The 14,325-nt window shown below is 37.6% G+C and overlaps 1 protein-coding gene across 4 annotated transcripts in view; it reads left to right on the top strand.

Moving 5' to 3' along the window:
• The window catches only part of DOCK1 (dedicator of cytokinesis 1), a 525,973-nt gene that overhangs the window by 90,647 nt on the left and 421,001 nt on the right, over positions 1-14,325 (top strand). For all 4 annotated transcript variants that reach the window (XM_067533435.1, XM_067533436.1, XM_067533437.1 and 1 more), the window contains exons 17-20: positions 1,631-1,734; positions 2,383-2,566; positions 9,759-9,856; positions 13,310-13,399. In XM_067533435.1, the coding sequence (XP_067389536.1) occupies positions 1,631-1,734; positions 2,383-2,566; positions 9,759-9,856; positions 13,310-13,399 (476 nt within the window). The remainder of the gene's footprint in view (positions 1-1,630; positions 1,735-2,382; positions 2,567-9,758; positions 9,857-13,309; positions 13,400-14,325) is intronic.

Raw genomic sequence — 14,325 nt, forward strand, 5'->3', positions numbered from 1 at the left:
CATCTTCTGAAGTCAACAAATGAAAGAGCCAGTAAATAAATCAAGTGCCAGATTTGCCTTAAGCAAGAGGGCCATGGGTGGGAAATTGACTTGGTTGGGAGATGCTGTGGTCTTGTATGTCAGGCAGTTTAGAACTGGGTTCTAATCCTGGTTCTGATACTGACATGCTGTTTGTTTTCAAATTACGGTTTGGATGTGCAAGCTATTTGATTGCCTGCAACTCCCACTGATTTTCCTTTAAAGTCATTGGCAGTTGAGATACTCTGAGCTCTCCAGGATGTCGTCTTGTGGCTAAGCATTTTCCATATGTTAACAATTGCTATTTTAATAATATAAGGAGGATTTACTTTGATTTTGATAGCATTCACTTGATATAGCTATTATATATGATTGTCTTGGGTAGTATGTCTGTCTGATTTTCAAATTCAGTAAAATTCTGTGATAGTATCAGCTTATGAACCAAAGTTTACTTTAATCAGACAATTTGTACTGGATGCATTCTAAAATTTGTTGTAATACTAGACATCTACTCTATAATGGGTTTATCATAAAAAGCAGTATATTATTTTGATGTAAAAATTAGTCATTAATAAAAACAGTACTTATTTTAATAGAATATTTAACAGTTCTGCTAATGAAAATAATGTGCAGAAAATTATTTATTATAGTGAACGACAAGTTGGTTTAATAAGACCCATGTACATAATGTTGCTATAGTTGAGGGGTGGCCAAATTTATTAAGCTGTGGGTTATGCATTCACTGCAGACTGAGGCCCAGGGCTACAGTTCTTTTTCTGAGTCCTTCAGCTACCTCAGGTTGATGACTGTTGCCCTCTTGTTGTATTTATTGTCTCACATTGGGATTTCTGTTTAGCCTGCCTTTTGCCTCTCTCTTAACTCATGGCAATGGATCTCTATATTATTAATAATGAGAGTAAATGGAAGTAGCTGATTACATGCTCGTTGGGTGTGCTGTGAATCAATAGTCATGCCAGTTGTGAAACTTGAACATCTCTACTGCAGTGTAATTATGTGCCAGATATTCATTAAGGATGCTTATGGGTGGGCTGCTTTGGCGCAAGGACCATCTTTTTGTTCTGGATTTTGTTCTGTGTTTGTATCGTGACTAGCACAATGGATCCTGGGCCATGAGTAGGGCTCCTAGGTGATATGGTAATATAAATAATAAGTAGTAGTAATAAACTTGCTGATAAAGTATCATTCCAGTTATAAAAGATATCAAATTGCTGCTCTGTCAAACAATAATTTGGGGATTTGTATAAAAATGTAGGTCAAGATTTTGAAAGATGGGTGCCTCAATTTAACTTTTTAACTCTGTAAGCAGCTGCCTGACTTTCAGAAGTTATGAGTGCCCAGGAGCTCCCGAAGAGGTCAGTTGTAGGCACCTGTTTTTGAAAATCTTTATTTTACTATCTAGCTTGTGTTTTATATATAAAGGACTCCATCCTTATTAAATTTCTTAGCCCTTTTCCTGCAGATGGGAATCCTTGTCACTGTCAAACCATTTCTAAATTATCTTTCCTTGAGATACTGGAGGAGTGTCTCTGCTAATATCAATTACTTAAACTATGCTATATGTCTGGGTTTTTTTGTTTTTTGTTTTAAACAGCCAAAGATAAGTCAGAGAAGATATTTGCTTTAGCATTTGTAAAGCTGATGAGATATGATGGAACAACTTTAAGAGATGGAGAGCATGATCTTATCGTGTACAAGGTATAATTTTAAAGATACTTGCTTCAGTCCTTGCACAGATTTGGTTACTGTGAAAGCTTCACTTATCTTCATTGAATCTATTACACATGTGTCTGGTTATGATTACATGCAAAAAACCTACATTAAAAGAACATTGTTAGCAAGTCAAATACTGGAAATGTGAAGGGGATGGGAGGCAATGGAGATTCATTTCTGTATGGCTCCTTCAGAATGATGCCCTGATAACTCAGCAGGGCCTGGTAGCACATACTTTACAATAGAGATATTCAGAGAATTGAGGGACAAGCCTTGAACAAGTTGTACTGTGCATGTAGAAATGGTGATTTTGTTGGGCTTTTAACTTGGCTGTATATAGATAGATTTTCATGGGAGAGCAAAAAGCATGTCTTTGGCCATGTGAAATTTCAAAGTCCTGCTCGAAATCATGTAGGTACTAGACCTGTTTAAAAAAAAAAAAAGCCCTAAACAAACTTTAACTTGTAATTTCTCTAAAATTGGAACAAATGTTAAGTTATGCCCACGATAAATATCTACATAGAGATTTAGGATAATATATTTATTTTTATTTGAGAATACACTATATCATTTAATTCTTTATTATTTTAATTATTTTTCATGTTGTATTTTGATTAAAAATAAATCTTGCAGGCAGAAGCCAAGAAATTGGAGGATTCCTCAACGTATTTAAGCTTGCCGTCCACTAAAATAGAAATGGAAGAAAAAGGATACTCTACAACTGGGAAGAGCATGCAAAATCTTGGAAGCTGCACCATCAGCAAAGATTCTTTCCAGATTTCTACACTGGTTTGTTCAACAAAACTGACTCAGAACGGTGAGTTAGAAGAAATTTCTCTCTACACCACGTGCTCCCTTAACTTCCCCCCATTTATAAGGGGGGAGAGAATATACTATTATTTTCTTTTAAGTGAATTTTATATTGCTTGTGAAGGGTCTTGATTGACAGCTCTGGCAAATGGAGTCCTGTCTAGACACAGTGCAAGTACAGTATGAGAAGTGGCAGTATAGCATCCAAACATTGCTCTGCTTATGTGCTTTAGTGCTACTCTGGAGGGACTTTCTTGGGATAAGAAAATATTTCCATGCCCATTTAAGCCAAGGTCCTTCTGGCTACCAGCACAGATGCTACTTGGGGATAAAACAGGGCACCATAAGCTTTTTCTAAAACTTTACCGTTTTTAGCATAGGTGCAAACAATAGGTGTGTGGGAGAGGATGATGGAACGCATTCATGGTATCCCTTCAAAGTGCTTCTATGAACAGAAGAGATGGTTAAGAGGGTGATGGAATGGTTTTGTTGCCCACTGGGCTGCCTTATGATTCCCATTGCATGAGCTGTGCTCTACAAGTGACCTCAGGGAAGTTCTACCCCCTTTTTATGTCTGGCACAGAGATTGGAGCCGGGAAGGGTAGAAGGGTGTGGGAGGGAGGAGGAAGCTGCCAAGCCTCATTCTCTCTGTACAATGTGCCCCATGGCTGGAGATTATGGAGAGGGCATGGAATGGCAGGGATGTGATTAGCATGTTATCTTCTCTAAACCCCTCAGCCTCATACCTGCTTACATGAGCCTTGCTTTTCATGCTCCTTTGGCAGCCTCTGATATAGTCACTGGAGAAACTGACCCTCATTGCCAGCCAGCTCCTCTTTTGTTTTCACTGTGTTCCCATGGAGTTATCAAGTACCTTCCCTACTTCTACACTAGTGGATAAGATTCAGGATATGGAGTAGGGGAGGTCATCTGGGGGATATGGAATCATCTTGGGAAAGGAGATAGTCATTACAAGGGTCACCAGGGGGAGAGGGATCAGGTAGTACTTGGAGGCTGGATTGGGATTTGGGGAAGTCAGAGATTCTGGAATAGGAGAGTTTGGGAAAAGGCTAGGAGAGCTCATGTGGTGCCTGCGTGGGAATGGGAGTCCATTTTATGCTGAGAGTAATGGCTTCTGACAATATGTGGAGGGTTTGGGCTACTTTAGTGGTGTATGGTGGGAGCCCAGACTTCAGAGCCCAGAAGGAACCTAAGGGAGGGGGTGTAGCCTGAAGAACACAAGTCCTCTGAAGTATGTAATTTCTCTGTCCTTTCTCTTTCAAAAATGTGGTTGCATCTGTGCTTTTGAGATAGCTAACTCAACTGACAGTTCATACACATCATATTTTGGAATACTTCAATATCTAATTGGTAAAGGTTAATCAGAACTTTCAGTGGAATTACCACCATGAATTATTGTGCTGATCTGAACACCTCTTTCACTAATATTATATGTAAGTGGTTAAAATATATATATTGTGTAAAGTATACAATACTGAGTGATGTGTTACTGCCAGCAATCATTAAGATTGTCCAGTAAACATATTCATTACTTAGTTTTCTATCCAAGCAGAAAACCCACAGGTCTGATATGACTTCGTAGTCACCTCACAATTATACTGCAGTACTTGTGACATCTCTGAAGCACATACCTGTTGTTTTATATTCAAAGCACATCAGATTCACTGCAGTCAACCAGTTTTATGGCATAAGAAGATACTTAGCAATAATTCTGAAATAATTTTTGAATTGCAACCCAAATATATGATCACATCCTAATGACAACACAATAATTTTAGTTTCATAAGACATAGCTCATAGAATTCAATATAGGGTTGCTCCACTGTATACATTATTTTAATTTGTGATTAATAATGTGTATTGTTATAGTTTTTCTTGTTTACTAATTAATTTTAATAGTATTCAGAAGTTTAACAGGACTTTCATAGGATAAATATAGTGACCTGAGAGAACAATAATAAATGCTTAATAGATAACTTACATGAGCTTTGTACTGTGACTAATGCTGTCATTCTTTATTTCATATTACTGATCATTGTGTAACTTATAGTCAAAAACAAGACCTGTGTAATGTTATGACAATGTCAGTAAGATCCTTATATATTCATTCATACACACATTTGAAAGAAAAGATATATTGATATCAAGGAATAACATATTCTATTAATTCTTTTATTAATTTGGATACAGGAGTTCTGTTTTTAAAGGGATGAAATCAACTTAGAAATCACTTTTCTGTCTGAAATTGTTTTAACAATTCTTGTTAAAAATAGTGCCTGTGATTTTTCTAATTTTTTAATTATAATTATTTTTCTAAATCTCTTCAATTTGCTTACTTTGTGCATTTGACTGCCCTTTGTGTATAGTGAGTTTAACCGTTTCCCTCATAAGAATAATCTGCACAAATAGCAATTGTGATAGAAAACCATTAAAATAATAGGTAATATAATTGCAATACTACAACAGTTGGCTGGGGTTTCAGGGGTAGCTGTAATTCCTGACACTGCTTTTAACTTATTTTTTAAATACATTTCAACTCTGCAACGTCCCTTTAGCATACTATGAGTAATAAAATCCCTGGCAGTGCTTCCTTTAGTGAATTAGACAATAATGTTAAGCTTAAAGGTTAATTTTCTCCTTTTTTTGATGTTCTGCTGTATTCCTTTTGTTAGCTGTTTTACAGCACGTTAAAGATGGTTTTATGGCTCTTTTAGTAGTTTCAAAATTCAGCTTCTATACTTCCCATATGTCAGTTAATGATGATATGTATGGTTTTGTTTCTGCAATACATTCAACATTGCATATTAAATTATTCTGGTACACATGTTAGACAACATGCTCTTTTGGAATTCCATTTCTTCAAGGACAATGCCTCTCAGATATGGTTTGTCTATCAACTCTTGAATGTGTATTCTTAACATCTAATCTTTATCTCTAAATAGAAAATGTTGGTCACTGAAAATACGAATTTTACTTGCACTCTCAGTGGACATGACCATTTTCTGACTAGGTTTTTTTTTTTTTCTTGGTTAACGTTTGTACAAGCATGAGAGACCAGTGCAAATAGCAGGATATTTGTGATGTCATGAAACCTAATCTCATTGAGTCTCGTTACCTCTCTTGCCCTTGTGTGCACTTGTCTCTGAGGTTTCTAACGCTGTTAAGGTATGTCTACACTGACGGCGGCAGAGTCGCCGCCGTCAGATCAACCTCTCTGGATCGACTGAGCGGCCAGTGAAGACTTGCTAAGTCGATCCAGAAATTGATGCAGTAAAACCACTTCCTCAAGTGGCGTAATGCTGTGTCAATGAGAATGCGGTTCCCATCGGCGCAGTGCAGTGAAGATGCCGTGCAGAAGGGAAGCACAGCAGTCGACAGGAATTATGCAAGCTACTCTGCGCAGCTTGCGTAACTCCTGTCATCTGCCGCCAAATTGCCTGATAAGTGTAGACCAGGGCTAAGTCTCATCCGCTTCAACTTAATCTGGTGTAGACAGCTGACAAGCTTATGATGCAGGCACATCTCTAGGATGCTAAAATGGGGCCATCTCTTGGGGAAAGGATTCCTTCTCCTTTATTCCAATCTAATTATTCCAAGATAAGAATCAGTTAAGATAAAGCATTGAGACCTGTTTGTTGGCCAGAATTTACCTGGAGGATCTGTCCTCTACTCCTGACAAGTCTAAAAAAACCTGTAATTAAGAGAGACATCTAGGGTTAAAGTGACCAGATTTCTAATCTTTTGCATTTCCTGAGAAAAAGGGCCGGAATGCTTGATTGTCTTCCATCTTTTGGGGGAGTTGCATGCTGAACCTATTTGAATCTGAAGAAGGAAGTGAGGTTGGAGATGGCTTATAAACAAGGGCCATCTAACTGTGCTAACTGAATTCATTTTGTTGTTCTATAACCTACTAATTTAAGTAACTTTAATTACTGAAAAGTGTGACTGGCTGCTTGACTTTGGGGGGGGGGGGTTCAAAATGATCAAATATATTTTCCTTGCAAGGACTTCCTCTTCAGCAGTGTTCCAAATTCTTGTGCATCCATTTTGAATCTACCTAAGTTCCTAAGTTTCCTTTCAGGTGCTCCATTTTCTAAAGCAGCTTGTCAACCAGATGAATCTTGATACTATTGTCCCAAATACACATTCTCTGCCTCTTCTGCATCTTCACAGGATGGTAAAGAAGATGAATATCATTTTTGTGGTGTGGCCAAGGACTTGGTTTGCAACTCTGAACCAACTGATTATAGCAATAAGGATCCTGTTGCTCCATGTTCCCAAGCTACTTTTGTCTTTGGGTACTACACTTCTCCTAGCTCTTGAGACTATAGCCTGACATATATAACAGTATGTCCAATATGTGGATATTTCAGATAATGTTGATAAGATCTCACAGGTTAGAAAAGATATTATGTTGGTGTTAGGAGGGGGATCATTAAATTCATTTTTATACTCTAAGGTCTTTGGTGTAGGGACTGCTGTCTATTATGTGTTTGTGCAGCTTCTAATACAATTGTACCTCAGTCCTGATTGGGACCTGTGGATACTACCAGAATAAAAATAACGCTTAAAGGAGCCATACCCCGCTTTACTGGAATCCTGTTTTTTGTTTTTTCCCAGCAAGGTTTTGATGAAGTCTTTGTCATTAATTCTTTGATGTTTAAGAACTCTGTTTTGGGGGTGGTGTGGGGAACCATTCAAAAATAGTCCATTGGTCAGCACCCTCATTCAGACCTTTCTTTTGATGGTAAGATAGAATGAAGCCTTTCTTTAAGGAGATGGTTAACAAATTTAGTGTTGCAGACTTTATGCAACCCTTTGTTTGAGCCTGTGAAAAATACATAAAATTGCTACTGGAAACAAAAGCTTAAGGATTAAAATGTAGTTGCTGGATTCTGAGATTTCAGCCTCAGTTTTACAGACTTCCATTTTTTAAGGACAGAGTTGTTCTGTCTTCCTCTGTACAGAGCTCTGCAGTGATTTTTCACTGAAATCAGGAGATTGTCCATCACTGATTATGCCTTCTACTTTCAACAAGACCAAGAGATGTCTATATCTTAGGTATTGAAAGGGCAATGAAATTGTGTTTGAATCAAACGTAAGAATTTTTGGGTTTCTGTGTGCTGCTCAGAGGGAGGACTAGTCCAAGATAATCACAGCTGCTTCTATGAGAAGCAGCTCCATTCCTAGGATGAGAGGTAATACTTTACATAGAACATATCTGCAAAGATGTTTTGTGATTTCTATACATGCTGTATATAGTAGACAGACACATCATGCTTTGCAGATGCAGTTTGCTTTAAAAATCTTCTCACTTTTCTTCTTGAATAGTAGTTCTTCCTTAATATTTAGAAGGTGTGCTTGGTAGATCTCACCTAATTGGATAAAACTTGTCTATTCTGAAAAAATATTAAAGTGGCTAAAGTAAGCCCCCAATACCCCATTCTTGGTTGGTATTTTTTTGTTCTTGTTATATTTTATTGCCAGTTGAATTAGCAATACTTTACACTTACAAAGTAGGACAGTAGTATTTCTTAAGAAGGGGGGCAGTCCTTTTTAGTTTCCACTTCCTGAATTATTTTAATTTTTTTCCCTCCCTTACTCTCCTGCTCCCTCACTTTAATCTGTTTCAGTCAAACCTGTGTCTCTTTCACTGTTATATGAAGAGATACATTTATAAATTAGTGTTGTGGCATTCACTTTGGAGAAGGTAAAAGCCTTGAAACGTGTTGATGCTCAAAAATTATGCTATTCCATGTGTTGCTATTGGTTATTCAAGTGTTCTGTAAACAAAATCCTGTCCAATAAGAGCTTGACCTTGTCCTGTGGAGAAATACTACCTAGAGGTACCATTTTTAATGTAGTAAATTGCCATACTGTCGTATGGTTTAAAAGACTGATGCATTTATTATGTACTTTAGTTAGAAGATTTTTTTCCATGGGATATCTAACTTTCACACCTGCTTCATTCTCAAAATATATTGCTAGACCAGCTCTTCAGCTATTTTTAAGGCTGTTCTTTTACTCTAAATGCCAAAGAAGAATGCACCTCCTGCAGTTCAAAGGCATGGGATCTATGTCTGGACAGGTGGGGAAAAAAAGGGTATGGCTCCTCTAAGGATTTTCCCTTCTCTTGGGATTGAGAGTGGGATAGAGTTTTGGTGGGGGGGGAAGAAACCGTCCTTTAAATTGGTAGGCTGGCTAGTGGGGTTAAGATAAGCCATTGGCCTTTGTTTACCCTGGGGAGAGTATATGAATCCCCACTAACACTTGTAAAGATGGGGTCTGGTTTTCTGATAAACTGGAGTTGAAAGTGTATTCCATAAAGAAACTGGGGAGTGGGGTTGGGGATCTTAATGTCTGGCACAATGAGGAGACAGCCTCCTTTCCCAGCTCCTTAACCCTTGTACAGGGGTAGGGTAGTGAGGCCCCAGCGACAGGCTGGACCTGGATTGGAGGGGTGAGGGCCTGAAGGCAGCCTTTAAACTGGTGGAGATGATTAAGGAAGAAAACTTGATCTGTGCTGTATGAGTTATTGCTGGATAGCTCCCCGATGAGTTGTTACTACAGTTGTGGCCTAATTAAATCACATCCCTTGCCATCTAGTCTTTCTTCCTAAGCTCTCAGGACAATTTACTGAGCTCCAAGAACTTTAGATGCATGAATAGTCTTAGAATTTCAGGTATCCTTAGAGCATGAAGATGACATGGTGTTGGTTGCTGTCTAATTTCAATATGGGTCTTTGGCTTTTATAGATCTGATTCTAAACACACAACAACTGTGAACAAAAGTGTTGATACTGAGCAACCAGCACTTTCTCAGCCTTGTTTCTAAAAGTACCATTAGCAATTGTAATCTGCTTTTTTGAAAATGGTAATGCTTTCATAATAGAAAGCATAGTATTTGTATGTTATAGTGCAAGGTATCATCATAGTTACCACTGATTTTGAATTTCTTTTTTCCATGGATGATATTCTCAGAATAAATGCAATTGAAAGTAGGAATATAGTGGTACTAGATTTCAGCAATGCAGATATACAGTACAGTATATGTAAACAGCCAATAAAAATGACTAACTTGGAAGTGAAGTTTTCATTTATTATGAATATAGTCATGGTATGTGAACAAGAGCATAACTCCTGCAACACATAATAGTTGAATGTTTTTCTCACTTCTAGTGGATCTCTTGGGGCTTTTGAAATGGCGATCTAACACAAACTTGCTGCAGCAGAATTTGAGGCAGCTGATGAAGGTTGATGGTGGTGAAGTGGTTAAGGTAATTATCAACTTAAATTTTTAAAATGAATTTGATATTTTAATTTTTGTGTTCCTCTATCTTGGCTCCCATTACTGTAGTATACGAGTGCCTCACAATCTTTAATGTATTTATCCCCACAACATCTCTGTAAGGTAAGGAACTACTATTAAAAACAGATGTGTAATGCACAGATTTTTAAAATATAGATATTTTGAATACTGCAGTAAACTTGCTTTTATGTGCACATTTAAATGCCAAAGGGGATTTTTATTTAAACAGTACAATCAAAACATCTTGAAATTATTGCTGACGGAGAGTGCCTCAATCATTGAGAGGTAATAAAATGCACAGCAAAAATTCAATTCTGTAAATAAATATTAAGTGTATTTTATTATGTTTGACTGTGGAGTGAAAGTATCACATTTCAGTGAGTGGTGTGCTAATATTTTTTTAATTATGTTTCCTGCTGAAGATGTAGCTGGACCAAGTAATTTACATTTGCCAAGGCCAAGTGATTTGTAGAGACCAACATAAAGACAGCTTTATTTGTGGAAAACAGTAGGCTTAGACTTCATTGAATACATTGTACTAAATTGAATCCAATAATGTCAGTAGAAGTAATATATCAGGAGTAGATGAACCTTAAGGGCCTTTATGCTTTTATTAACCAAATTAAAATTCAAATCAAGTAAAAAAGCACTAATGGATGCTTCATCTTAAGGAAACTTTGAACAGCTGAGACCACAGCCATTGTTCTTTACTGAGTAAGGGAAAAATAGCCTCTTACATAGGACTGTACAGAGTGGCTTTATTTACTACATTTTTGGTTTATATTACTTGATAGCCATAGCTCAATGCTGATGCTCACTGCCAACTGGTATCATTGGTAATTTTCACTGTTCTCCAAATGACCTGAAAGTGTACAACAGGCAACTACTTGAGTGTCCTGTGATTACAGAAAGATAACTGAACGTGATACTGAAAATTTAAAACAATATTTGAGTGAACCTTCCTTTCTCCTCCCACCACACTGCTCTTCCCCCACCTCTCTGCATACATTTTTGTGGACAGCTCAAGTGAAATCTTGGCCTCACTGAAGTCCATAAAAAAGCTCCCATTATTAATAGGGACATGCACCAATTTAATTTGTGCCCATAACTGAAGAGTCATTATTTGATATCCTGGTCTTTTTCTCCTTTTTATTAGTTCTTTGTTTAAAAGACCTTTATTTACCTAACCATTGCCTACCTTTTCTAAAGTGTAAGAAAAATTTCGTAGTAACTTGGTCTGTATAATAGTGCATATTTATTATTCATTTCTGGTTTGTTCCCCTCATTTGTTTTCCCTTAAATCACTTCCACTTTTTCATAACATAGTTTTTAATGTTTACTTGATCAAGAATATTGAAATTTTCTGTTTCTAAATCATTAATGATTCATAAATTTCCAGCAAAATAGCTTTGCACACTGTACTGGTGTTCACACATCAATAGTGAACATATAAAAGACTTGTCAGACGTTTGACTCTCGTCCTACATCAGTAGTACTAGTAGAATGAATGTTATCTTCTTTCAGTGGAGAATCTAATTGTAATGGAGTTCTCCATGTATGATCTATGGACACAATAGTACAGAGCAGTAGTCCTTATTCATGACATCCTTTCCTGATTAATGTGTCCTCCTGCTAGTCCCAAAAGCCCTGCCACAATCTGCAGCAGGATGCAATTAGTCATTTGCTTTGGTACTCCTACCCATCTATGGCCTGGACAGCCTGGAATTTTTCCAGCCATCACTGGAAGTCCTCGTTGCATGTGTTCAAAACTGCTCATACAACATAAGTTCTGCAAACGTGTGTGATGCCCAAATGTGCAAAAACATTAGTCATGGCACAATCTTTTCATCTGTTTTCTTTTTAATGGAGTTTAGCAATGTTATCAACCATCATGTGATCAAGAAAACTTTACTCTCTCCCATTGAAAAGTGAATGTTTACATACATACCAATGTGAACTGTCAGATTATTTCCCCTAATTAAATGATTATGACTGCAAGACACACATTTGCTAAAAAAACAAAAAGTGCAGTCAAAAGCTGATTTCTGCCCCAAGGCAATGATGTTGCATGTTCTTCCTCCTCTCTGTTGTTGCCTCCAGATCTTAGTAGCATCATACTGTGGCTGCAGATCCGTTGTTCAGATGGAAATTGGTGGGCAAAAGGGGATTACAGTGGGTTACTAAATATTAGTTTGTGAGCATTAACATTGAGTCTGTTGTTGAGCATTGTTAAGTCTGCTAAATAGCCTGAGAAGCAGCCTGAATGTGGTCGCACAAGCCCTTACATATATTCATTGTTGTGACAGATTGAATCCCAAAAGACTCTACTCTATTGTTCTGGCTGCAGGAAGCTGCTTCTCTTCTCTTCTTCTCCCCCCCCCCCCCCCCCCCATAAAAATCTCTTGACAAGACAAACAGCTTATACCACACCTAAACTGGAGTTCTGCTACAGAAGAAGATTGCCTACCTCTTTCAGCTGAGACAAAAGGCATTTGCTACATAAAACTACATTTCCCCCCAAAATCTAAATCTGAGCAGTGACCCATTCATATGTTAATCTGCTTGGGAGGAGCTGATGTGGTTTTCTGTCCATCTAGTAACACAAATTGCCCAGACATAGAATTATTAGCAGGTGAAAACTAAATGCATCGTGCAACCCGAAGAACTCCAACCCATATATGTACTTTTAGCTCATGGTAGGAAGGAATATTAAATTATATGGTTATAAAGCACTTTTGCCATTGTGCTTACACCAAGTCCCCTTTGCTAATCTGCTTTTACTTTCATGTTGCACAGATCAGGGTGTCCTGCCAACTGTCTAGTGAAGATTCTTCTTCAGTTACAGAGATAGAGGCCTGTAGGTGTTTTGGGGGGGATATTGGGGAGGCAGAAGGTTGTGTGTGGTATTTCCCATGCCTGCATGTATGCTATTAGTTGACAGTTGGTCTGAGTGTTCATACAGCCATAAATAGCTATGTAGTATTTGTCTGTTAATATCAAGATAATTTCGAAGCATCTGACACTACTTGATTTATTTGGCATGAGACTGACTTGCTTGTTTGTTTTTTTTGTACTATGATACATTATTATTTCTCAAAAACCGCATGATTCTTTTTAATAACAATATGTTAAGATTGAATCGTGAAACACTTTATTGTTATAATAAGTGAAGGGAGGAAGGAAGGGGAGGGGCTTATGATTTTCTGACCAGCTCTGATATTATAAATATTAATTTTTATAAAAATTCACTGAATAACAAAACGTGAAAAAAATTCTTGTTCTGTTTTCCAACTAACTCTCTTTTTATATCCTATATAATGTAAAAATAAAAATTAGTGTGTAGATACATGTAAAAATATCAATTTGGGAAATTTAATCCCAAATTTCCTGTAAAATATAGTGACTGAATATTTATCTGCAGTTCCTACAAGATACACTGGATGCACTTTTTAACATAATGATGGAGAATTCAGAGAGTGAAACGTTTGACACACTGGTGTTTGATGCTTTGGTAAGTTGACTTATTTGTGTATAGGTGTTTGGCTAAAATGTAAATTTTTATTGATTTATAGACATAATTAGAGAAACCATATGGTCCTTTTCATAAATAATTGTCATCCTACCACCTGCAAATGACACCTTTTGAAATTTGCTTTATTTAGAGTGTTTTTTTAAAACTTCCAGGAGGGCTTGAATTCAAAGGGGATGGAGGTTTCTGATACATTGCATTATAGTGATTGAGGGTTCTGACACACTGCATCACAGTGATTGAAGACAGGTGTAAGGGGGGCACTGTGCTGTTAGTGTCAAGGATAGAAGAAATAGCAGAGCATATAGTGGACCAGCTGCTGTACTGAAACACTAGTAAAAGCATAAAAGTGGTGGTTGGGCAGAAGGAGACCCATTTCTGAGTTAGGAACAGAAAGTTGGTAAAGTGGAATAGTAGGATTGTTGTTTTTAACTAAGATCAGTCTGTGACTATGTGTTTCTTCGAGTGCTTGCTCATGTCCATTCCACATTAGGTGCTTGTGCGCCACATGCACCAGTGTTGGAGACTTTTCCCCTAGTGGTATCTGTAGGGCTCGCTCTCATGCCCCCTGGGGTTGCATGCATATGCACTGGTATATAGGGTGCCGCTGATCCCCTTCCCTCCCAGTTTTTTCTTACTGCCCATGATGGTGCTGGAATGTTCTCTTGCTTAGGCAAGCTCTTACAACCTAATGGTTTTCCTTAGTGTATATGGGTTAACTTATTTAGTTTGCTAAGCGTTCATTTTCTGGGACCTATTGTAGGTTGATGAATGTATCAGTACTCCTCTCCCCCTTGGCCCTTCCCATCCCTGTTAGCCTGTTATCAACAGTTATCAACTGTTAGCCTCCCTACACTTGACAGCATGGATGCTTCATGGCTAAATATGGAGGAACAGGCCTGCTCCAC

Source organism: Emydura macquarii, unplaced genomic scaffold (genome assembly GCF_026122565.2).
Source record: "Emydura macquarii macquarii isolate MOO-44397 ecotype Brisbane River unplaced genomic scaffold, CSIRO-AGI_Emac_v2 contig_3343, whole genome shotgun sequence".
In the NCBI taxonomy this organism is placed as follows: domain Eukaryota; kingdom Metazoa; phylum Chordata; order Testudines; family Chelidae; genus Emydura; species Emydura macquarii.